The following is a 22,764-nucleotide window of genomic DNA, read 5'->3' as shown; positions in this document are numbered from 1 at the left end:
AGATTTCTTGGAGATGCTGGGGATTGAACCCAGGACCTCATACATGCAAAGCATGCGCTCTACCACTGAGCTACATCCCCTGATGTTGAAGGACTTTTCCTGTTATGTACATATAGGTGCCTTTGGTGTTAAAGGCCAACATTGCAATTTAATTCAACAAATTGTTTAGAGATATGTATGCGATTAAAGGCAAAGATTGCTTGGAGATGCTGGGGATTGAACAAAGGACCTCATACATGGTCCAAAACTTTTCCTGTTGTGTAGATATATGTGCCTTTGGTGTTAATGACCAACATTGCAATTCATGCACCAAATTGGTTTACAGATATTTATGCGATTTAAACGTTTCACTTAAAAGAAAAGATTGCTTGGAGATGCTGGGGATTGAACCCAGGACCTCATACATGCGAAGCATGCGCTCTACCACTGAGCTACATTCCCTGATGCTGACAGCGTTTCCTGTTGTGTAGATATATGTGCCTTTGGTGTTAAAGGCCATCATTGCAATTCCTTCAACAAATTGTTTAGAGATATTTATGCGATTTAAACGTTTCACTTAAAAGAAAAGATTGCTTGGAGATGCTGGGGATTGAACCCAGGACCTCATACATGCGAAGCATGCGCTCTACCACTGAGCTACATCCCCTAACGCTGACAGCGTTTCCTTTTGTGTAGATATATGTGCCTTTGGTGTTAATGACCAACATTGCAATTCATGCAACAAATTGTTTCGAGATATGTATGCGATTAAAGGCAAAGATTGCTTGGAGATGCTGGGGATTGAACCCAGGACCTCATACATGCTCCAAAACTTTTCCTGTTGTGTAGATATATGTGACTTTGGTGTTAACGACCAACATCGCAATTCATGTACCAAATTGATTAGAGAAATTTAAGCGATTTAAACGTTTCACTTAAAGGGAAAGATTGCTTGGATTGCTTGGAGATGCTGACAAATCTTTTCCTGTTGTGTAGATATATGTGACTTTGGTGTTAACGACCAACATCGCAATTCATGCACCAAAATGATTAGAGAAATTTAAGCGATTTAAATGTTTCACTTAAAGGGAAAGATTGTTTGGAGATGCTGGGGATTGACCCCAGGACCTCATACATGCAAAGCATGCGCTCTACCACTGAGCTACATCCCCTGATGTTGAAGTGCTTTGGTGTTAATGACCAACATTGCAATTCATGCACCAAATTGGTTTACAGATATTTATGCGATTTAAACGTTTCACTTAAAAGCAAAGATTGCTTGGAGATGCTGGGGATTGAACACAGGACCTCATACATGGTCCAGAACTTTTCCTGTTGTGTAGATATATGTGCCTTTGGTGTTAATGACCAACATCGCAATTCATGCACCAAATTGGTTAGAGATATTTACGCGATTTAAACGTTTCACTTAAAGGCAAAGATTTCTTGGAGATGCTGGGGATTGAACCCAGGACCTCATACATGCAAAGCATGCGCTCTACCACTGAGCTACATCCCCTGATGTTGAAGGACTTTTCCTGTTATGTACATATAGGTGCCTTTGGTGTTAAAGGCCAACATTGCAATTTAATTTAACAAATTGTTTAGAGATATGTATGCGATTAAAGGCAAAGATTGCTTGGAGATGCTGGGGATTGAACACAGGACCTCATACATGCTCCAAAACTTTTCCTGTTGTGTAGATATATGTGCCTTTGGTATTAATGACCAACATTGCAATTCATGCACCAAATTGGTTTACAGATATTTATGCGATTTAAACGTTTCACTTAAAGGCAAATATTTCTTGGAGATGCTGGGGATTGAACCCAGGACCTCATACATGCAAAGCATGCGCTCTACCACTGAGCTACATCCCCTGATGTTGAATGACTTTTCCTGTTTTGTAGATATATGTGCCTTTGGTGTTAAAGGCCAACATTGCAACTCATTTAACAAATTGTTTAGAGATATGTATGCGATTAAAGGCAAAGATTGCTTGGAGATGCTGGGGATTGAACCCAGGACCTCATACATGGTCCAAAACTTTACCTGTTGTGTAGATATATGTGACTTTGGTGTTAAAGGCCATCATTGCAATTCCTTCAACAAATTGTTTAGAGATATTTATGCGATTTAAACGTTTCACTTAAAAGAAAAGATTGCTTGGAGATGCTGGGGATTGAACCCAGGACCTCATACATGCGAAGCATGCGCTCTACCACTGAGCTACATCCCCTGATGTTGAAGTGCTTTTCCTGTTGTGTAGATATATGTGCCTTTGGTGTTAATGACCAACATTGCAATTCATGCACCAAATTGGTTTACAGATATTTCTGCGATTTAAACGTTTCACTTAAAGGCAAAGATTTCTTGGAGATGCTGGGGATTGAACACAGGACCTCATACATGGTCCAGAACTTTTCCTGTTGTGTAGATATATGTGCCTTTGGTGTTAATGACCAACATCGCAATTCATGCACCAAATTGGTTAGAGATATTTACGCGATTTAAACGTTTCACTTAAAGGCAAAGATTTCTTGGAGATGCTGGGGATTGAACCCAGGACCTCATACATGCAAAGCATGCGCTCTACCACTGAGCTACATCCCCTGATGTTGAAGGACTTTTCCTGTTATGTACATATAGGTGCCTTTGGTGTTAAAGGCCAACATTGCAATTTAATTCAACAAATTGTTTAGAGATATGTATGCGATTAAAGGCAAAGATTGCTTGGAGATGCTGGGGATTGAACAAAGGACCTCATACATGGTCCAAAACTTTTCCTGTTGTGTAGATATATGTGCCTTTGGTGTTAATGACCAACATTGCAATTCATGCACCAAATTGGTTTACAGATATTTATGCGATTTAAACGTTTCACTTAAAAGAAAAGATTGCTTGGAGATGCTGGGGATTGAACCCAGGACCTCATACATGCGAAGCATGCGCTCTACCACTGAGCTACATTCCCTGATGCTGACAGCGTTTCCTGTTGTGTAGATATATGTGCCTTTGGTGTTAAAGGCCATCATTGCAATTCCTTCAACAAATTGTTTAGAGATATTTATGCGATTTAAACGTTTCACTTAAAAGAAAAGATTGCTTGGAGATGCTGGGGATTGAACCCAGGACCTCATACATGCGAAGCATGCGCTCTACCACTGAGCTACATCCCCTAACGCTGACAGCGTTTCCTTTTGTGTAGATATATGTGCCTTTGGTGTTAATGACCAACATTGCAATTCATGCAATTTAAGCGATTTAAATGTTTCACTTAAAGGGAAAGATTGCTTGGAGATGCTGGGGATTGAACACAGGACCTCATACATGGTCCAGAACTTTTCCTGTTGTGTAGATATATGTGCCTTTGGTGTTAATGACCAACATCGCAATTCATGCACCAAATTGGTTAGAGATATTTACGCGATTTAAACGTTTCACTTAAAGGCAAAGATTTCTTGGAGATGCTGGGGATTGAACCCAGGACCTCATACATGCAAAGCATGCGCTCTACCACTGAGCTACATCCCCTGATGTTGAAGGACTTTTCCTGTTATGTACATATAGGTGCCTTTGGTGTTAAAGGCCAACATTGCAACTCATTTAACAAATTGTTCAGAGATATGTATGCGATTAAAGGCAAAGATTGCTTGGAGATGCTGGGGATTGAACCCAGGACCTCATACATGGTCCAAAACTTTACCTGTTGTGTAGATATATGTGACTTTGGTGTTAAAGGCCATCATTGCAATTCCTTCAACAAATTGTTTAGAGATATTTATGCGATTTAAACGTTTCACTTAAAAGAAAAGATTGCTTGGAGATGCTGGGGATTGAACCCAGGACCTCATACATGCAAAGCATGCGCTCTACCACTGAGCTACATCCCCTGATGTTGAAGTGCTTTTCCTGTTGTGTAGATATATGTGCCTTTGGTGTTAATGACCAACATTGCAATTCATGCACCAAATTGGTTTACAGATATTTCTGCGATTTAAACGTTTCACTTAAAGGCAAAGATTTCTTGGAGATGCTGGGGATTGAACACAGGACCTCATACATGGTCCAGAACTTTTCCTGTTATGTAGATATATGTGCCTTTGGTGTTAATGACAAACATTGCAATTCATGCACCAAATTGGTTAGAGATATTTCTGCGATTTAAACGTTTCACTTAAAGGCAAAGATTTCTTGGAGATGCTGGGGATTGAACACAGGACCTCATACATGGTCCAGAACTTTTCCTGTTATGTAGATATATGTGCCTTTGGTGTTAATGACCAACATTGCAATTCATGCACCAAATTGGTTAGAGATATTTACGTGATTTAAACGTTTCACTTAAAGGGAAAGATTGCTTGGAGATGCTGGGGATTGTACACAGGACCTCATACATGGTCCAGAACTTTTCCTGTTGTGTAGACCAACATTGCAATTCATGCACCAAATTGGTTTAGAGATATTTATGCGATTTAAACGTTTCACTTAAAGGCAAAGATTTCTTGGAGATGCTGGGGATTGAACCCAGGACCTCATACAGGCTCCAAAACTTTTCCTGTTGTGTAGATATATGTGACTTTGGTGTTAAAGGCCAACATTGCAACACAGCAACAGACACTTTATGTTCCACCTTAACTTCATCTCTTGATAGTATCTGTCCTCTGTCATCCAGGCCTGCACGTGCTACTCCCTCTAATCCCTGGTTATCCGATGTTCTTCGTGAACATCGGACCAAACTCAGGGCTGCAGAGAGGAAATGGCACAAATCAAAAGACCAATATGACCTAGGTTGCTATCAATCTCTGCTCTCATCCTTTTCTGCTGGAATTCATGCTGCTAAATCTACCTATTTCCACAACAAAATCAACAGCGCTTCAAACACACGCAGACTTTTCAAAACATTCAACTCTCTCCTCTGTCCCCCTCCACCACCACCCACCTCATCACTAACTGCTGATAATTTTGCTAATTTTTTCACTGACAAAACATCTACCATCAGCAGTCAGTTCTCCGCTCCACACACACAGGAACTCAGACCAATCACACACACAGCCGCACACCTCCTCTCTTCATTCTCTCCCCTCACTGAGACAGAAGTATCCAAACTTCTCCTCTCCAGCCATCCCACCACCTGCCCTCTAGATCCCATCCCCTCACACCTTCTACAAGCCATCGCTCCTACACTTTTACCAGCACTTACACACATTATCAACACATCTCTCCACACTGGCACTTTCCCTAACACATTCAAGCAGGCTCGGGTAACCCCACTGCTTAAAAAACCCACATTAAACACGTGTCTTGTAGACAGCTACAGACCCGTTTCTCTCCTACCATTCATAGCAAAAACAATTGAACGAGTTGTTTTCAACAAGGTGTCATCTTTCCTCTCACAGAGCAACCAATTGGACGTCAATCAATCTGGTTTCAAGAGTGGCCACTCGACTGAGACTGCACTACTGTCGGTTACTGAATCCTTGCGGATTGCAAAGGCTAATTCCAAATCATCAGTTCTCATTCTGCTCAATCTATCTGCTGCCTTTGACACGGTGAATCATCAGATCCTTCTGTCCACCCTCTCATCACTTGGCATCACAGGTACTCCACTTCTCTGGTTTGAATCCTATCTCACAGTAAGGTCTTTCAGGGTTGCCTGGAGAGGGGAGGTATCCAAAGCTCATCAACTGACCACAGGGGTTCCTCAGGGTTCAGTGCTTAGACCCCTCCTTTTCTCCATTTACACTACATCACTTGGTCCCATCATTCAGGCACATGGTTTCTCCTACCATTGCTATGCTGATGACACACAACTCTTCCTTTCATTCCAACCAGATGATCCCACAGTAGCTGCACGAATCTCAAGCTGTCTGGCGGACATCTCGGCATGGATGAAGGAACATCATCTACAGCTCAACCTGGCAAAGACTGAGCTTCTCGTCTTCCCTGCCAATCCGACTCTAAATCATAATTTCAGCATCCAGCTAGGCACATCTTCTATTACCCCATCAAATTTGGCCGGAAATTTTGGAGTAATCCTTGATGACCAACTGACCTTCAAAGACCACATTGCAAAGACCGCTCGGTCATGCAGATTTGCACTATACAACATCAGGAAAATAAGGCCCTTTCTAACAGAACATGCAACACAACTTCTGGTCCAGGCCCTGGTCATTTCTAGGCTTGATTACTGCAATGCTCTTCTGGCTGGACTGCCATCATGCACAATCAAGCCTCTACAAATGATTCAGAACGCTGCAGCACGTCTCGTCTTCAACGAGCCCAAAAGAGCCCACGTCACGCCTCTCTTCATCTCTCTTCACTGGCTACCAATTGCTGCTCGCATCAAATTCAAGGCGTTGACGCTTGCTTACAGATCTACCACAGGCTCTGCACCCTCCTTCTTCCACTCACTCTAACGAGTCTACACTCCTACCAGAAGCCTACGCTCATTAAAGGAGCAAAGGCTTGTGGTACCATCACAGAGAGGCACGAAATCACTCTCCAGGACATTCTCGTTCACTGTTCCTTGCTGGTGGAATGATCTTCCTGCCTTTATCCGGAATGCAGAATCCCTGGCAATATTCAAAAGACAGCTGAAAACTCATCTCTTTCGTGAGCACTTGACCTCATCTTAAAAAAAATAATAAAAAAAATAAAAAATAAAATTTATTATACCTATCCTTTCACTTCCTCTAATCCCTCTCTATTGTAGCTTATGATACTCTGAGCATTGCCTAAGACTTGTATTGTGAGCACTTTGTGTCTATTTGCCTCGTCATGACGACTCGCTTGTTGTATTCCTCACTTGTAAGTCGCTTTGGATAAAAGCGTCTGCCAAATGAGTAAATGTAATGTAAAATGTAAAGATATATGTGCCTTTGGTGTTAATGACCAACATTGCAATTCATGCACCGAATTGGTTAGAGACATTTATGCGATTTAACTGTTTCACTTAAAGGCAAAGATTGCTTGGAGATGCTGGGGATTGAACCCAGGACCTCATACATGGTTCAAAACTTTTCCTGTTGTGTAGATATATGTGCCTTTGGTGTTAAAGGCCAACATTGCAATTCATTCACCAAATTGTTTAGAGATATGTATGTGATTTAAACCTTTCATTTAAATGTAACGATTGCTTGAAAATGCTGGGGATTGAACCCAGGACCTCATACATGCGAAGCATGCGCTCTACCACTGAGCTACATCCCCTGCTGTTCATACAAACTGCCTCTTAGGCACATACAGAAAGACACAGAGAGAGAAGAAAAACACCAGCACATATCTAACAGAATAAACACTACCATAATACACAACCACGGAATGTAACACTATTAAAAGTTCTTTTTTTCCGATAAAGATATCTCCAACCCAGATACTTTGCACATCATAAAGAGTCATCCTTGGGGAGAGGTTAGGCTAGCACATACACCCAGGGCCTGGCTCTTTATTATCTTCATTTATCTTTATTCATCTTCTTCATTCTCATTTGAGGTACTTGAATCCACCTCCAATGTTTGTAAATTCCAATTTGGTTTATAAGGCCAATCTTGATAATATACACTTTGGTTGCCCTCTAAATTTACCTTTCCATTAACTTGACATCTTAGCATTTCCATTTGCTTAACCATGACTTTGTTAACTGGTTACCTTAATAAGGAAAGTACACAACAGAATAATACCCCCCACCCCCAATCAATATTGCAATCTCCAAAAACATTCCCATACATGCTCCTAACTTTGAATCAGACCAGTCTCATATGTGATTATCTCTTCCAGCATTTGCTTTAACTTATGTTCTTTTTAACTTAATCATGACTTTGATAAATTTTCCTCCCTGAGTAGTAGTATTTGGTCTAAAAGTACAACACTGATCTCCAAACAAAACACATAAACCCCATTTTTCTGTCAATAACCAATTAAGAGCCTGCCTATTTTGCAATGTCATTCTACTTGTTTCATGTATTGGAAACACTTTATGATACTGTTCCGTCATTAATGAATAACTACACAGAAACAAATGAGGAACGCAATAATAATAGTAACTACTATTCACTAACAAGAAACTCTGATTAACTAATTAGTAAGTAATAGTGCTTAGTCAAATGTGGTAGTTCACTATTAGCTAATCAATAACTACTATTTTTTTCATACCTCCCAGAGGACTACTAAGAACTACTAAGAACCACAGGCTCATAATTAATGTGAATAATGCATATAATTATATGTATAATTAATTCTAAAGTAAAGATTATGGTAACCCACTAGTTATGACTCAAGTATTACCAAATATTTCAGAAGGAATTACTAATTATTTGGATCAGTATTCTAAAGTGAAAAACATGATAATTCTCTAGTAATGACTGAAATCATTGTAAGCTTTTGAGGTTTTTGAAAAGTATTGAATAGTAATGACTTAAGTGTCACTACATCCTCCTAAAGGAACTACTAACTATTTGGAACAGTATTCTAAAGTGAAGATCATGATAACTCCTTAGTAATTACAGAAGTCATTGTAAGCTTTTGAGGTTTTTGTAAGGTTTTGGATAGTAATTCCTTCTGATGAATTTGGTAATACTTGAGTCTTTACAAAGATTTTTACATGGTAAAACAAAAATGTCTAATTCAAATAAATGCTGCTCTTTTAAAAGTTTTATTCAAAAAGAATCCTAAAAAAATGTATCACAGTTTACACAAAAATATTAAGCATCACAACGGTTTTCAACATTTAATTATAAGAAACGTTAATAAGAACATAAGAAATATTTCTTGAGCAGCAAGTAAGTATATTATAATAATTTCTGAAGAATCATGTGACACTGAAGACTGGAGTAATGGCTGCTGTAAATCCAGTTTTAACATCACAGGAATTAGTTACATTGCAAAATATATTAAAACAGAAAATATTTATTTTAAGCTGTAATGCTGTTTCACAATATTACTCTTTTCACTGTATTTTTGATCAAATAATGCTTTGGTGAGCAGAAGAGACTTCTTTCAAAAACATTTTTAAAAATCTTACCAACCCCAAACTTTTGAATTGAAGTGTGTGTTTTCTTCATTTTTTACCTGGCTGTGAATAAATGAAATTATTTGAAACATGACTTTCAATTTATTACTGTTACTTTTAACAAGTGCCGTTATTCTGCATATGCATTAATAGTAATATTATGGCAAATGCAAAGTAGGTCAAACTAATGGCCTGCAGTGGCTCTACAGAGGTATATGCAGTGTGTCCACCCTTTACCCACAATATACCCACACTGCAGGTGGGCATTGGGGCCCCAGTGGGTTAGCATTAGTGTGGACATACTGTGGGCCCACAGTGGGCCCCATTGGAGACATTCTCTACTTGAACACACTTAACCCACACTTTGGGCTGTTCCGCTGTATTGTAGACAATACATAGGCATGTGTGTGTGTGTGTGTGTGTGTGTGTTATATATATATATATATATATATATATATATATATATATATACTGTATATACATAGTTCGGAGTTCACAAGCAGGCCAATTAACACACTCTTCATTTTATCGTCACAAATAACACATATTTGACTCGAATAAAACAACTAGGAGCTGACAGACAAAATAAGTAAACTCGTGTGTAGTTTAAAGTTTAAACTTGGCCTTGAAAACAATCCAAACTAAGTTTTTAAGACGGAGCGATTATTGATGCGACTTACCAGCAGGATGAGATATGAGACTCTGCTGCTGATGACACAGCTCCGCCCCGCAATATCACGTGCACAAATGCGAGCGACGCAACAGCCAATAGAGACAGAGCGGATTTATTATAATCTGAAAACCACGCCCACCGGGGGGAAATCAATCCAACCGTCTCCTTTGACTTTACATTGCTTGAGGCTGCCTCTTTGTCATTTCTGACTTATTACAAAAAACAGAACAATGTCTAAAAGCTGCTATGTGACAAGGTGTACAGCAAACAAGCTAAAACAAACCCCAGAACTAAGTTTTTATAAGCTGTCGACCCCAAAAAACGAACGTTTAAGGACACAAAAGTGGATACAGGCAGTGAGACAGCGCAACGGGTCATATTACTATAAGAAATAAATTGGAGGGGAACGTAATCGGCGACAGGTTATGCTAAACAAACAAAGAAAAAAAAAACATTAATAATTTTTAACCATGTCAAAGAATTATTTAACCTGTCGCCGAATTCGTTCCCTTCCAATGCATTTCTTATAGCAATATGACCCGTTCTGCTCTGTCTCACTGCCTGTATCCACTTTTGTGTCCTTAAACATTCGTTTTTTGGGGTCGACAGCTTATAAAAACTTAGTTCTGGGTTTTTTAGCTTGTTTGCTGTACACCATGTCACATAGCAGCTTTTAGACATTGTTCTGTTTTTTGTAATAAGTCAGAAATGACAAGAAGGCAGCCTCACGCAATACAAAGTAAATGGGGACTGTTGGGTTGCATACAGGTAAAGAATGTCCTCTGCACTGAGATACATTTCAAATTTGAATTATTATTTGAGATGCTAGGGGTGTAGGACACCCTTGAATGAGGGGGCCCATATTTCTGAGAAAAACGTTGAAAAGAAAAATACAAAATTCAAGTATAAAAACTAACATGGCTGCATGAAAACCAAGCCAATAAAATATGAAAATGTATAAAAATTTTGGAAAATAGCAATATTTTAATTTTCTGTAAAAAGTTCATTTTTACTTTCTTATGTGGAATACTGATTACAATTTTAGTTGTTTAAAATTGTAATAAGAAGCCTACCACATTGCAGCTTAAAATCTATCTATATCTAACAATGCCATATTTTGAAATAAATGTTTAATAATGAAACATATACAAATATCAAAATATATAAAGAGTAAAGTTTCAGATTATTGTGGATAACTATCTGTAGTCCTCCAGTATCCCATGATACCACCTGCTCAGTGCTCAGCGCGGTGACCTCGCAAGTAGCTTCTGTAAAGGAGGTGGCTCGTTGTTGCGTACGCACGCTAGTGTGTGAGTTTGCGCGTTAGCTGAGTGCTGCTGCGTGGATGATGGCTGCGTCGAAACCCGTAGAGCCTCAGTCCGGGAGTGGGCTCCCTCGCTGGCAGCTGGCACTCCTAGTAGGGACACCGATCGTCCTAGGCGTCGGAGCTGTTTACCTGTGGAACCGAAGTCGCAGCAAAGAAAAGCAAGGGAAAAAGAATGGAGAGAGGAAAACTCCCGAAGGAAGCGCTAGCCCTGTCCAGGGCCAGCACGGAGCGACTAACCCAGAGCTGGAGAACATGGTAATGTACCCAATTATAAAGTATAACTGTTCTTTTTTTCTTAATAGACCACATTTATATATTTGGACCTGCCGTTTTGCCCATAAATACTTTATTGACACCCTAACATTACTGCACTCTCAGTCAAGGACACTGCTTGACAAACTAGCCCGTGTTAGCGAAAGTGCATTAACGTTAGCCAGTTAGCTTCCAAACGTGCGCTCCTAAACCACATATGTGATCAAAATCTGCGCAGTCTGCTAGGAGTGTCAGATGTTCTTGGTTTAATAATTCTAATGCAGAATATATTTTATCCTACTCTGTTTTATATAAAATTCTGGTGGTGTGTGCTGTATGCGAGGGCGGGGAGATAGTCAGACTGAGGCAAATCCACATGTGTCAGTTTCCTTGTTAGCTATTAGTATTTTACCAGTTACTTTTATTGCATGCTTGTACTTAGTGGTGACAGCGTCGCCTCTAGTTTAACAACATTTAACGCTAAAAATGTTGTCGAACATGGACCTGTGCATGCTTAGATTAGAAGGTATAGTATACGTTCCTGTTACACATGGTTCCGTCATGAAAGAAACAAAACAAAACATAATGGTGTTTAATTTGTGAATGAACTGTTTGACTTGATTCGTTTTGGTCAAACTAGTGTGCATATCAGTGTGATTAAACATTCTTATCCAGTAATCTCATGGAAAGCATACCAAAAAGTGTGGGAACCCTGGGTTGCCTCTAATGACACATGCATGAATTACAAACAGTAATTTATGCATTTAGCAATACAGAATATGATTGGGCCAGTGGAAACATATATGCCCTTCCATTCGAAATATGAAATGTGCTCTGATTGGTTAGCTGGCCCAGTGTGTTGTGATTGGCGAACCACTGAGAACATGTTCCGGAAATTTCACGCCCCTTACCATAACCGTGATTTGCATCTGCTGAGGTGTAAATGTTAACGATGGCATCGATTTTGCCATACCAGTGCGAGCCCAATTCAGACCCCGAGAATGTTTGCGAACAAGAGGATCATGCAGAACCTTTTGTAAGCGTGAATTTTTGCCTGCAGCTTCCAGCCATCATCACTACCAATATAGCTAAATGAACTTGATGTCATAATAAAATTTTGAAGTTCAGGGATCTTTCTGTATATGCCAATTGTACAGCCAATATTAGGGGTTCCTATTTAATTATTCATTTTTCAGGCTCAAATTGTGAAAGAATGGGTGGAAGGGTGCATGAAGAATCATTTTCACACATGAATCGGCACTTCTGAGTCCAGACCTTAAATTCATTGAAAGTCTTTAGGATGTGCTGGAGTAGACTTTACAGAGTGCTCACCTCTTGCATTGTCAATACAAGATCTTGACCAAAAATTGAGGCACCTCTTGATGGCAATAAATGTTGTGATGTTATTTCCATCTTCCCTTCCAACCATTCTTTCACAGATTGAGCCTTTTGAGTCTTGGCTTTGCCATCCTGGCATATGGCCATGATACGTCTTCCTACATCAGGGATGGGCAACTTCAATAGTGACGAGGGCCAACATTTTTTCTCCTTAATAGGGCCAGATTACTAATCCACACTCGCACCTTTTACACCATCTTACTCAATTTACTTTTTAATAAGGGAAATCAATGTACAATTAATGTATTTTTTTTAATGTAATGTATTTATGTAATAGATTTTTATGAACTGTTAAACTTGTGCAATTTTGCTAATACAAATGGGAAACTTTGTTTTCAGTTAACAAGCAATATTACTCCAACAAGCAAATGTAAACATCTCAGTTGCATTGTCTGTAAATTTGCAACAAACAAATGTACAGAAGTCCTATATTTGATTACAAGCCTAGAGAACATTTTCAACTCAGCCTCGTTAAAAAGTGCTTATTTAAAAAATAGTTGTTCCATATGGCATTACCATAATCCACATCCACATATTACCATGAAAAATACTATTTTTTTTAAAAAATGTATAAGAACATAATAAGTGCATACATTTCTGTCACTCATTTGGAAAAAAATGTTTTAGTTGACTTTGCATTTTACCTTTGAAATCTAAAACAAGTGCAACTCTGCGGCACGTGTATCTTTAATACTTCTCGTTAGCCGCTTTTCCACCGTGGAGTCAAACCGTTCTCTTTGCTTTACTGTTTCATTCCGTGCTGATCTAATCCCAGCCGGCCGGTACGGATATGGTTTCGTTTTCCACTGTAGGGCTGATAACGGAGCTCTTCAGTCGTTGCCTTAGTAACACAAGAGTTTACACACAATATGCGATGTAAATAGTGACCGCGTTATGTAGGATGATCAGTTATTTCTATTAATTGTATGATTAATTTGTGTTCATGTTGCTCAAATACCATGTTTAGCAAGCTGCGGAGGCCAGGCAACAGACAAGTGACTGATCCTGAGTGACGACGTCACGTCACTACTCGCATTCTGGCAGAACGGTTCGGCACGGTTGGCTAATTCCGGGCGGAGAACGGTTTGTAATCGTGCCGTACCAGGCTCAGTTGGAAATACAACTGGAACCGTTCCTTACCATTCATCCGTTCGGCCCGACGGTGGAAAGCGGATTTTGTGAGCAGTGCAGTGGTGTAATGACAATTTACAATAAAATCTTTCATTACAGATTTCGTTTACAAACAAATCAAACATATGGGTGACCCTTGAACTTGGTAAAAATATAATCCCTTAACCATCCTGATTGGATGGTGAAAACACGATTTTTTTTTTTTTTTTTTTTTTTTTGCTAATTTTAGTAAACTTTCACATTAGCGTGCATATCCCACGCTGTTATTAATACGGGGATCGGCTGGAAATAGCGATTTAGTATTAACATTATAATCTGAACGCAATCTTTACATTACTTGCTTTTCAAATGTTGTTTAAGAAATGACACCCTCCATCAATTAGAGTTAAAAGAACCGTTTCCAAACAAATAACATGCTAAAAACATAATAATCACAGCAATAAGGATCCTGTCATAGACTCTGAAGTATTTGCCTATTTACCGCACTAAGCAATCTCATGATTTCTATTCAGTGCTGGTATATCATGAAGCCCTGGACTAAACTGTTTGTGGTGTGTGTCATTCACTGAAATATAAATTTAGCTGCAGCCAAATAACTGCACGACCCACCTTTTCCCACTCTGTGACCCACAAATGGGTCGTGACCCACAGTTTGAAAACCCCTGTTCTAAATGACAGTGTTACACATTTGTGTTGGAATTTACTATGTATGTTAATTGAAAAGTGCTCTAGTTAATTTATTTTCTGGATTTAATGAAAAAGCTTAGCAGTATTTCACTACCAATAGAGCAGATCATATTATACTACGATAGAGCATTCAGCTTTGTTCTTATCATACATTCTATTCATCATGCAATCTTAGTTTTATTTAAAATAATTGTGTCTGCCCATCCAGAGTCCCCTTGACAGAGCACAGTCTGCCAAGAATAAGGGCAACAAATACTTCAAGGCTGGCAAATATGACCAGGCCATCCAGTGCTACACAGAAGCCATCAGCCTATGTCCCAAAGAACAGAAAGGAGACCTATCCACCTTCTACCAGAATAGAGCTGCAGCCTACGAGCAACAGGTTTGTCTAAGTCAGATGATCATTTGTAGCATCACAAAGTGTTATAAGTCTGAACGATTGCTTTTTGTTCATTTTTGTGTTTTAGATGAAATGGACAGAAGTGATACAGGATTGTTCTCAGGCAGTCGAGCTGAATCCTTGCTATGTAAAAGCCCTTTTTAGGCGTGCCAAAGCACTGGAAAAACTGGATAACAAGAAGGAATGCCTAGAAGGTTAGCGTTATTTCTGGTTTGATTTGAATTGTTTCTGTTATTTGAATTTTACTACAATTTTTGCTTTGGGTGGAAGATTTTAATTTTGAAGTCGTATTTGACATGTTTCAGCCTTTTACATTTTTGGGTTGTTTTTAAGCACCTAATTTTTCTAAACAACCTGCTGTCACAATCACTGATATTAGCCACTAAATAATTAGCCAGGTTGTTGTTAATTACCATTAATTATTTTAATTAAAAAGAACTTCCTTTTACCATTGACAACATCCTATTCTGATATAACGTGTTTCAGTTGCAAATATGTTTCTGCTTTTTGTAGATGTGACAGCAGTATGTATTCTAGAGGTTTTCCAGAACCAGCAGAGTATGCTACTGGCAGACAAGGTGCTGAAACAGCTTGGAAAAGAGAAGGCCAAAGAGAAATACAAGGTGGGAATGTGACAGAAAGGTACAGATCTCAAACTTAAATGTAATCTGCATCACATATTTATATCATCTACCTTATCTGTTTGCTCTTCTCAGAACCGAGAGCCCCTTATGCCATCTCCTCAGTTCATCAAGTCCTACTTCAGCTCCTTTACTGATGACATCATCTCACAGCCCCTACAGAAAGGTGAAAAGAAGGATGAGGATAAAGACAAAGAGGGTGAGGCCTCAGAGGTCACAGGAAGGTGAGAGCTGAGGGTATTTTGCAAATACACACTGAGATTTGTACACTCTCTGTTTGTGCTTTTGTTGGTAGTGTTTCCTTTTGTTGCTTTTATATTCTAAATGTTTAGTGTGTCTTATTTTTTACATTATAATACAGTTGCAACCAAGTTTATAGACACTTGCCTTCACTTTGATTTTCCCCAGTAGAAACTGTCTATAATTTTATAAATTTAAAAATAAAAATTATTGATGTACTGCTAATGTGTTTTTTTATATATATATATATATATATATATATATATATATATATATATATATACAATGGCACTGACATGTTAAGATATGTCAGTGCAAGTTGCTTTCAGTAAAAACAGCTCAAAGATGCATTTTAGTCTGGGACTAGACTTAAGCCTTGTCTGTGAAACCGGGGGGAAAAATTATTAAATTACAGTTAATTGACCACTAACTACTGTTTCCTCAGCTCAGGCTACCTAAAGGCTAAGCAGTACATGGAGGAGGAGAACTACGATAAGATCATCAGTGAGTGCACAAAGGAAGTTGAGTCTGGAGGCAGGTACACAGCTGAAGCTCTTCTGCTGAGAGCCACATTCTACCTGCTGATTGGCAATGCTACAGCTGCACAGCCTGACCTTGACCGTGTCATTAACATGGACAATGCCAGTGTCAAGGTAACAGATTATGATTGATTATGTTAAAGAGCAGGGATGTGATTTTTCCGTATTTATACGGAATTATGTATTTTCCGCCCTGAAAAGTCTCACATGAATTGTGTGAATCTGAGGGTTTTTTTGGGGGGGGGGGAAATGCTGGTTACTGTATGAAGACTGAAATCATGAAATGGCCTTAAACAATTACTAGCTCGTGGAGCCATCTGCAGGACACTATTAGCATGTTAGTCAGGGTTCAAAGCACCAAACACGAGTAAAAATCAGCATTGAAACAGCATGAGAATCGTTTAGAAATCTGTCAGGTTCTAAAGTCAGGTTTTCCTTCTTTTTTGTCTTTAGCTGATCACATGCCTGCAGATGCCATTTTTATCAGTTACCAAATTACAGATTAAATGTTTACTTAAAATTAATATAATCAGATTTACCAGTCTCTACCTATCCTGCAACACATGTAGTTTTATAGCTTTTAACACCAAAATTATCAGAGATCAAAACATTTGGTTGACATTTACATTTGTAGTAAATTTGTAGTATGTTTTATTGATCCTATAGTGTTAATGCATCTTTCTGTGTTTTAGTTGCGTGCTAATGCGCTAATTAAACGTGGAAGCATGTACATGCAGCAGCAGCAACCCCAGCTCTCCACGCAGGACTTCAACATGGCTGCAGAGATTGATCCTCGTAATGCAGACGTCTACCACCACAGGGGACAGGTATGACAACTTCACATTCATGTTGGAATTTTCACCTAAAGATACGCTTAAAAGCAACCCCTGGTGAATGGTGAATTTTCCTGGTATTAATATTTGAGGATTCTATTTTCAATCAAGCCATTTTCCAGCTGTAATCTTCATTTAGAATTTTTAGAGAATCAGGAGTCATTGTGTGACTGCATGTCTCAGTGGGTGGGTGTTAATAGCAACTCGGATCCCTGCTGAGTTCATGACCCTGCCAAGTTAAAGGATTAGTCCACTTTCAAATAAAAATTTCCTGATAATTTACTCACCCCCATGCCATCCAAGATGTCCATGTCCTTCTTTCTTTAATCGAAAAGAAATTAAGGTTTTTGATGAAAATATTCCAGGATTATTCTCCTTATAGTGAACTTCAATTGGCCCAAACGGTTGAAGGTCAAAATTACAGTTTCAGTGCAGCTTCAAAGGGCTTTAAACAATACCAGACGAGGAATAAGGGTCTTATCTAGCGAAGCGATCGGCCATTTTCTAAAAAAAATACAAAATTATATACGTTTTAACCATAGACACTCGTCTTGAACTAGCTCTCTTCTTCTCTATTAGAATTCCAGCAGTGTAGATGCTGCTAAGTGTATTACTGCCCTCCACAGGTCAAAGTTTGAACTAAATTGTCATAAACAATATGCTAGTGCAAGTATATAACAAATAGTTCAAACTTTGACCTGTGGAGGGCAGTAATACACTGCACTGAAGCTGCACTGAAACTAATTTTGTAATTTTGGGGCCAATTGAAATCCACTATAAGGAGAATAATCCTGGAAAGTTTTCATCAAAAACCTTAATTTCTTTTCGACTGAAGAAAGAAGGACATGGACATTTTGGATGACATGGGGGTGAGTAAATTATCAGGAAATTTTTATTTGAAAGTGGACTAATCCTTTAATGACCTGCAGTGCCCCTCATTTCAGCTAGCAAAAGTTTGTCCAAAATGTGCAGTTTGGTTTGTTTCTGTTGTCTGTGATATTCTTGAGGTGGCCTTCACCAATTTACATTGAGATGTTTGTGCACCATAGCAGCTAAATGGAATTTCAGTCAAGCCCATTCACTTAAGTACTTGCGTACAATTTGCTTTGTTGTTCTGCAACATTCCATAGCAACTGTGTTAGGCACAACAATTAGCAATAATATTAGCAATATTCCCCAACAATCAGCAGCAACAAACATTATGTATTGATAACCTATTGGGCATATTTTCACTTCTCAGTTGAAGATTCTGCTGGATCAGGTGGAGGAGGCTGTAGGAGATTTTGATGAGTGTATAAAACTTAGACCAGATTCTGCACTTGCCCAGGCCCAGAAGTGCTTTGCATTGGTAAGTACCACAAGAGGGTACTGTTTACACATTAAATCCTGTGCGCTGGCACTGTTTGAAGACATTTGAATTACATTTATGGATGTTGTGTACTGCTAACCTAATATGACAAATTCTTAATTTTACTTATTGTAAAAGAGGTATAAACTTGATTGCCTTTTTTTGTCTCGTAGTACCGACAGGCATACACTGGAAACAACCCATCCCAGGTTCAGAAAGCCATGGATGGCTTTGAGGATGTCATTAGGAAGTTTCCAAAGTGTGCTGAGGGCTATGCTCTGTATGCACAGGTACTTCTCACCTTTATGGCATAAAACCATAAAATTGCACTTTATCAGAGTTTACTTCATATCTTTAACTATAAAATATGAGTCCTGTCTTTTTCCTCAATTTTTAAAATTATTATTATTTTTTAAAATTTTATTTTTATAGGCACTTACTGACCAGCAACAGTTTGGTAAGGCTGATGAAATGTATGATAAATGTATTGAACTAGAGCCTGACAACGCCACAACATATGTCCACAAAGGGTTAGTTCTCTTCTTTTTTGTATTTAAAGAATCCTATGTTAATCTAATTTCAACAAAGAAAATACTCATCAGTTGTGTTTCTGTGTGCAGTCTGTTGCAGCTTCAATGGAAGCAAGATCTGGAAATGGGGCTTGAACTCATAAGCAAAGCCATTGAAATTGACAATAAATGCGACTTTGCTTACGAAACTATGGGAACCATTGAAGTCCAAAGGTTTGTGATGAACAAAATGTTACATTGCGTCCCTTAAATAACATTTTTTCTATACTTTTTGTTGTATTCCTAATTTGTAAGTCATTGATTATATTGAAAAGTTTGTTGAAAAGTCGATGTGGCTATTACAGCCTGATTTTATTACAGGGCTCATCAAAAAGATATTTTCTACTGGCCTGATTGGGCCACTGGTTCAGTAACAAATAAATAAAATAAAATAGTTATTTTGGGGGGGGTTTTAACCCATGTAACCTTGTAACAAATAAGGCTATGACACCTTTTTTTTTTTTTTTTTTTTTTAAAGATACCCGAGGAATTTCACAATTCTCGATTCCACTTTCAATACACAACAATTAATACTAGCCTAACTAATATAAAGATTATTAAAGACAAATAAAGAACAAACAAGTTAAGAACAAATCAACAAATAATGAGCAATATCACAAATAAATACAATAGAACAAATATACAAATGAATTAAACAGTACTTTTAAGGGGTCGTTCACACAGAACATGTTTTTTCCATCGTAAACACGCTAGACGGACATGTATGTCTCGCGCATGACACGGCATTCTAAAAATGTGGAGTTCAAGTTAAAATCAGTTCAGCTTTTAAAAAACACATCTTGAGATCTTAAGTTTTTTTTTTTTTTTTTTTTCTCCCCATTCCACTGTCCACATCTCCCGTTTTTCAAAGCAAAAACGCATTCTGTGTGAACAAGCCCTAACAGTATTATTCAGGTACAGAAATTGAATAATCAAATATAAAATAACATAGCATGTATAAATTAAATATAGATTAATCCTTATCATTAAATTTACAAACTTATTTAGTCAAGAGCAGTGAGTGATTTTTCCTTTCTGCTGTTACTTTAAGAGCTAATACATATTGATACACATGCATTTTCTATCTCAACTGGATACTTGCCAAGAGAGGCATTTTGACAATTTTATGTGTATTTGTCTATTCATGTGCAAGAAGACTCAAAAGAGAACTTAATACAGTATTTGTCCACTGTTTGAGAAGAGGCTTTCTGCACGGCACGCATGTACCGAATTAAGTTCTCTTTTGCATCGTTTTGCACTTCAGTGGTTTTAAAAAAGCATTAAAATATTTAAATTGGCAAGACAAATGCAAATGATAAACTTTTGTGATGATGCAGATCGGGTCATTGACATTACATCAACTGGCTTTCACACTGTCCCAGGCCATTGGGCAATTCTTACAATCGAGCCCTATATTAGCTTTGGACAGAATATATGAAATTCTGTTTTAAAAACAAACATTTACATTTTTTCCACAGAGGCAATCTGGACAAGGCTATAGACATGTTCAACAAGGCCATCAACTTGGCCAAGTCAGAGATGGAGATGGCCCATCTCTACTCCCTCTGTGATGCTGCTTATGCCCAGACGGAGGTGGCCAAGAAGTATGGGCTCAAGCCTCCCACGCTATAACTCTTGCTTCTTTTCTCCACTCTCTACTGCCGGGCCAGAGTACGCATCTCATAACCTAAGTTTGATTTTTTTTTTTTTTTTTTTTTCTTACTTCATCATAAAGATGATCGTTGTCAATGAAAAGGAAGCCTGAACATGTTCTGCTACCACATGTTTACACCAATTTTGAGGACTGGAAGGTGGCAGAGAAAATGGTGGAGGAGCAGCAAAAGGAAACAAGAAAATGCAAAAAAAAAAAAAAAAAAAAGACTGATAGCTGCTGTGTTAGATATAAAATCATCAGTGGCATAGTTCAAATCCTCCCTCATTGAGTATGGCTTAGACTATCTTATGACTTATAAACAGCACTCATTTGTTCATGTTCAGCCTCCCCTGCCAATTGGTGTGACAGATGTCTTCAATCGGTAATTATTTCTTTTTCTTTTTTCTCTCTCTCCAAAACACCAGATTCACTACGTTAAATCAGTGTTTACCATCAGCAGGACTGCATTATGTATTCATGGTTTGATGCTGTAATGTGCGTAAGCTTTGTCCTTTCACTGTCACATCTTAGCAACCTTATTTGCATTTTTTGTTGTATGGGAAATGCAGGATTAAAGTTTTAGTTGAGATGTTTTTTGTGTTATAAATCTGTATGTTCTTGTGTGATGACACTGTAAGAAGGGGATTATATCAAGGAAAGGTTTGACATTTGGCCATACAGTTCTTCATTTTTGTGTGTATTTTTATCTTAAATTTTGGATTTTTTTTTTTTTTTAATCTATATAAATATTCTGTGCAGCAATGAGAATTTTTCTTTAAATATAAGTGTCAATACACAAAGTTACATCCTACAGATATTGAACTAACACAAAAATAAGAGACAAATTGCACATTAGTTCTATTATCTTATACAACATTAAATAAAGTAATTTAAAACCTTCTTAGCCCTGTATAAGAATTTTGCTGTGAAGTCACCTTGCCCATCTTATAAAACTGAGGCACTAAAATGTTAAATGTTAAAAACATAGCTGTGAGAAACGTAATGTTGCATATTTGTGCAAAAACATAAATGAACCTAGAAACATTAAGAATCGCCAAAATTACATTCCTCTCATTTTATGTTTAAAACTGCACATATCTGATTTTATTTGTTTAATTCCTCTGTGAAATAAAAATGTCATTGAGGGGTATTTTTGAAGAATGGCTCCCTTCTTGAAAAATATCAATGCAAGAAAATGATTCAAGAATGATTTTTAAAAAAAAATCATTTTTAATAAAAGACAGTAAATTATTTTTCCTTGAGCACTGCAGCTATGATTTCTTCACTATCTGCATTCATTTAGAAATTAGAGAAAGTTAATTTCTATATTTTATACTATTTACCTGCTTTTCAATATCAAAACAACAAAATGGCATTGCTGTCTTTCAAATATGGATTGCTTAAGATATTTTCCCTTATTGTAGCTCTATTTTAAAACCACTGTTGACTGAATGTGTAACAGTATAGGGCTTGGACTTTCACCTGCCCAGTTTACAGAAAAAAAAAAAGGATGTGATCAATTGCCTATGCATGTACAAATTAAGCATTGCCTAATGTAGATGTTTACATGTTTGCTTATTTTCTTTTTTCCAATCAATTAATAATGGATTTACAGACCAATATTGATGGTACAAGTCATTCCAGTCATTCTGCTGCATGTTTGAAGATCATAAAAAATTATTGTTTTAAAATAAACTACAATGCAAGCTAATTGGCACAACCTAAAGGTTTAAAATGAATTTGCTGTTCTGAATCTGTAGAAAGTAGCTGTGCAAAAAAAAAAAATGCCTCAAGTAAAAAGAAAAAAGGAAAAATGTGATGTCGTTAAAGTTTACTTGTGTAATATTAATGTATGATACCCTAAAATAAAGAAACAAGTTGTCCACAGTTATTCATAAAGCCAGCTTGCCTTCGTGTTTCGATGGAGATTTACATTTATTCATTTAACAGATGCTTTTATGCAAAGCAAATTCATTTTTAGAACAGTTTTATCTGTAACTATTTTTTATTTAATGCTTATTACATTTGCTTATTAATTAAATGCACATGCCCAGGGACAGCAGATGAAAATGGGGTATTATTG

The 22,764-nt window shown here is 37.8% G+C and overlaps 1 protein-coding gene and 13 non-coding genes across 14 annotated transcripts; 1 reads left to right on the top strand and 13 right to left on the bottom strand.

The window, feature by feature from the left end:
- Nucleotides 1–8: 8 nt before the first annotated feature.
- trnaa-ugc (transfer RNA alanine (anticodon UGC)) lies at nucleotides 9–80 on the bottom strand. Its single transcript has one exon. It is a non-coding gene; the product is annotated as a tRNA-Ala (tRNA).
- Nucleotides 81–369: 289 nt separating this feature from the next.
- On the bottom strand, nucleotides 370–441 carry trnaa-cgc (transfer RNA alanine (anticodon CGC)). The gene has a single exon. It is a non-coding gene; the product is annotated as a tRNA-Ala (tRNA).
- A 133-nt stretch (nucleotides 442–574) lies between these two features.
- trnaa-cgc (transfer RNA alanine (anticodon CGC)) lies at nucleotides 575–646 on the bottom strand. Its single transcript has one exon. It is a non-coding gene; the product is annotated as a tRNA-Ala (tRNA).
- A 433-nt stretch (nucleotides 647–1,079) lies between these two features.
- On the bottom strand, nucleotides 1,080–1,151 carry trnaa-ugc (transfer RNA alanine (anticodon UGC)). The gene has a single exon. It is a non-coding gene; the product is annotated as a tRNA-Ala (tRNA).
- A 275-nt stretch (nucleotides 1,152–1,426) lies between these two features.
- Nucleotides 1,427–1,498, bottom strand: trnaa-ugc (transfer RNA alanine (anticodon UGC)). The gene has a single exon. It is a non-coding gene; the product is annotated as a tRNA-Ala (tRNA).
- Nucleotides 1,499–1,787: 289 nt separating this feature from the next.
- On the bottom strand, nucleotides 1,788–1,859 carry trnaa-ugc (transfer RNA alanine (anticodon UGC)). The gene has a single exon. It is a non-coding gene; the product is annotated as a tRNA-Ala (tRNA).
- A 287-nt stretch (nucleotides 1,860–2,146) lies between these two features.
- Nucleotides 2,147–2,218, bottom strand: trnaa-cgc (transfer RNA alanine (anticodon CGC)). Its single transcript has one exon. It is a non-coding gene; the product is annotated as a tRNA-Ala (tRNA).
- Nucleotides 2,219–2,520: 302 nt separating this feature from the next.
- On the bottom strand, nucleotides 2,521–2,592 carry trnaa-ugc (transfer RNA alanine (anticodon UGC)). The gene has a single exon. It is a non-coding gene; the product is annotated as a tRNA-Ala (tRNA).
- Nucleotides 2,593–2,881: 289 nt separating this feature from the next.
- On the bottom strand, nucleotides 2,882–2,953 carry trnaa-cgc (transfer RNA alanine (anticodon CGC)). The gene has a single exon. It is a non-coding gene; the product is annotated as a tRNA-Ala (tRNA).
- A 133-nt stretch (nucleotides 2,954–3,086) lies between these two features.
- On the bottom strand, nucleotides 3,087–3,158 carry trnaa-cgc (transfer RNA alanine (anticodon CGC)). The gene has a single exon. It is a non-coding gene; the product is annotated as a tRNA-Ala (tRNA).
- A 283-nt stretch (nucleotides 3,159–3,441) lies between these two features.
- Nucleotides 3,442–3,513, bottom strand: trnaa-ugc (transfer RNA alanine (anticodon UGC)). Its single transcript has one exon. It is a non-coding gene; the product is annotated as a tRNA-Ala (tRNA).
- Nucleotides 3,514–3,800: 287 nt separating this feature from the next.
- Nucleotides 3,801–3,872, bottom strand: trnaa-ugc (transfer RNA alanine (anticodon UGC)). Its single transcript has one exon. It is a non-coding gene; the product is annotated as a tRNA-Ala (tRNA).
- A 3,247-nt stretch (nucleotides 3,873–7,119) lies between these two features.
- Nucleotides 7,120–7,191, bottom strand: trnaa-cgc (transfer RNA alanine (anticodon CGC)). Its single transcript has one exon. It is a non-coding gene; the product is annotated as a tRNA-Ala (tRNA).
- A 3,741-nt stretch (nucleotides 7,192–10,932) lies between these two features.
- tomm70a (translocase of outer mitochondrial membrane 70 homolog A (S. cerevisiae)) lies at nucleotides 10,933–22,580 on the top strand. Its single transcript, XM_051897228.1, has 12 exons — nucleotides 10,933–11,244; nucleotides 14,666–14,839; nucleotides 14,925–15,051; nucleotides 15,371–15,480; nucleotides 15,574–15,722; nucleotides 16,184–16,391; nucleotides 16,970–17,104; nucleotides 18,351–18,458; nucleotides 18,632–18,748; nucleotides 18,891–18,988; nucleotides 19,079–19,201; nucleotides 20,506–22,580. Exons 1-12 carry the CDS (start codon nucleotides 11,008–11,010, stop codon nucleotides 20,657–20,659), a joined length of 1,740 nt encoding a protein of 579 aa, XP_051753188.1. The 5' UTR covers nucleotides 10,933–11,007; the 3' UTR covers nucleotides 20,660–22,580.
- The last annotated feature ends 184 nt before the right edge of the window (nucleotides 22,581–22,764 follow it).

Source organism: Ctenopharyngodon idella, chromosome 6 (genome assembly GCF_019924925.1).
Source record: "Ctenopharyngodon idella isolate HZGC_01 chromosome 6, HZGC01, whole genome shotgun sequence".
Classification (NCBI taxonomy): Eukaryota; Metazoa; Chordata; class Actinopteri; order Cypriniformes; family Xenocyprididae; genus Ctenopharyngodon; species Ctenopharyngodon idella.
Note: the sequence above shows the minus strand (reverse complement) of the source record. Positions and strands in the feature narration are given on the sequence as shown.

Coding starts and splice junctions, on each gene's coding strand:
- tomm70a (XM_051897228.1), top strand. CDS start 11,008: ATGATGGCTGCGTCGAAACCCGTAGAGCCTCAGTCCGGGAGTGGGCTC. Junction 15,481..15,573: donor AGGCCAAAGAGAAATACAAG/GTGGGAATGTGA, acceptor TGCTCTTCTCAG/AACCGAGAGCCCCTTATGCC. Junction 16,392..16,969: donor TGGACAATGCCAGTGTCAAG/GTAACAGATTAT, acceptor TCTGTGTTTTAG/TTGCGTGCTAATGCGCTAAT.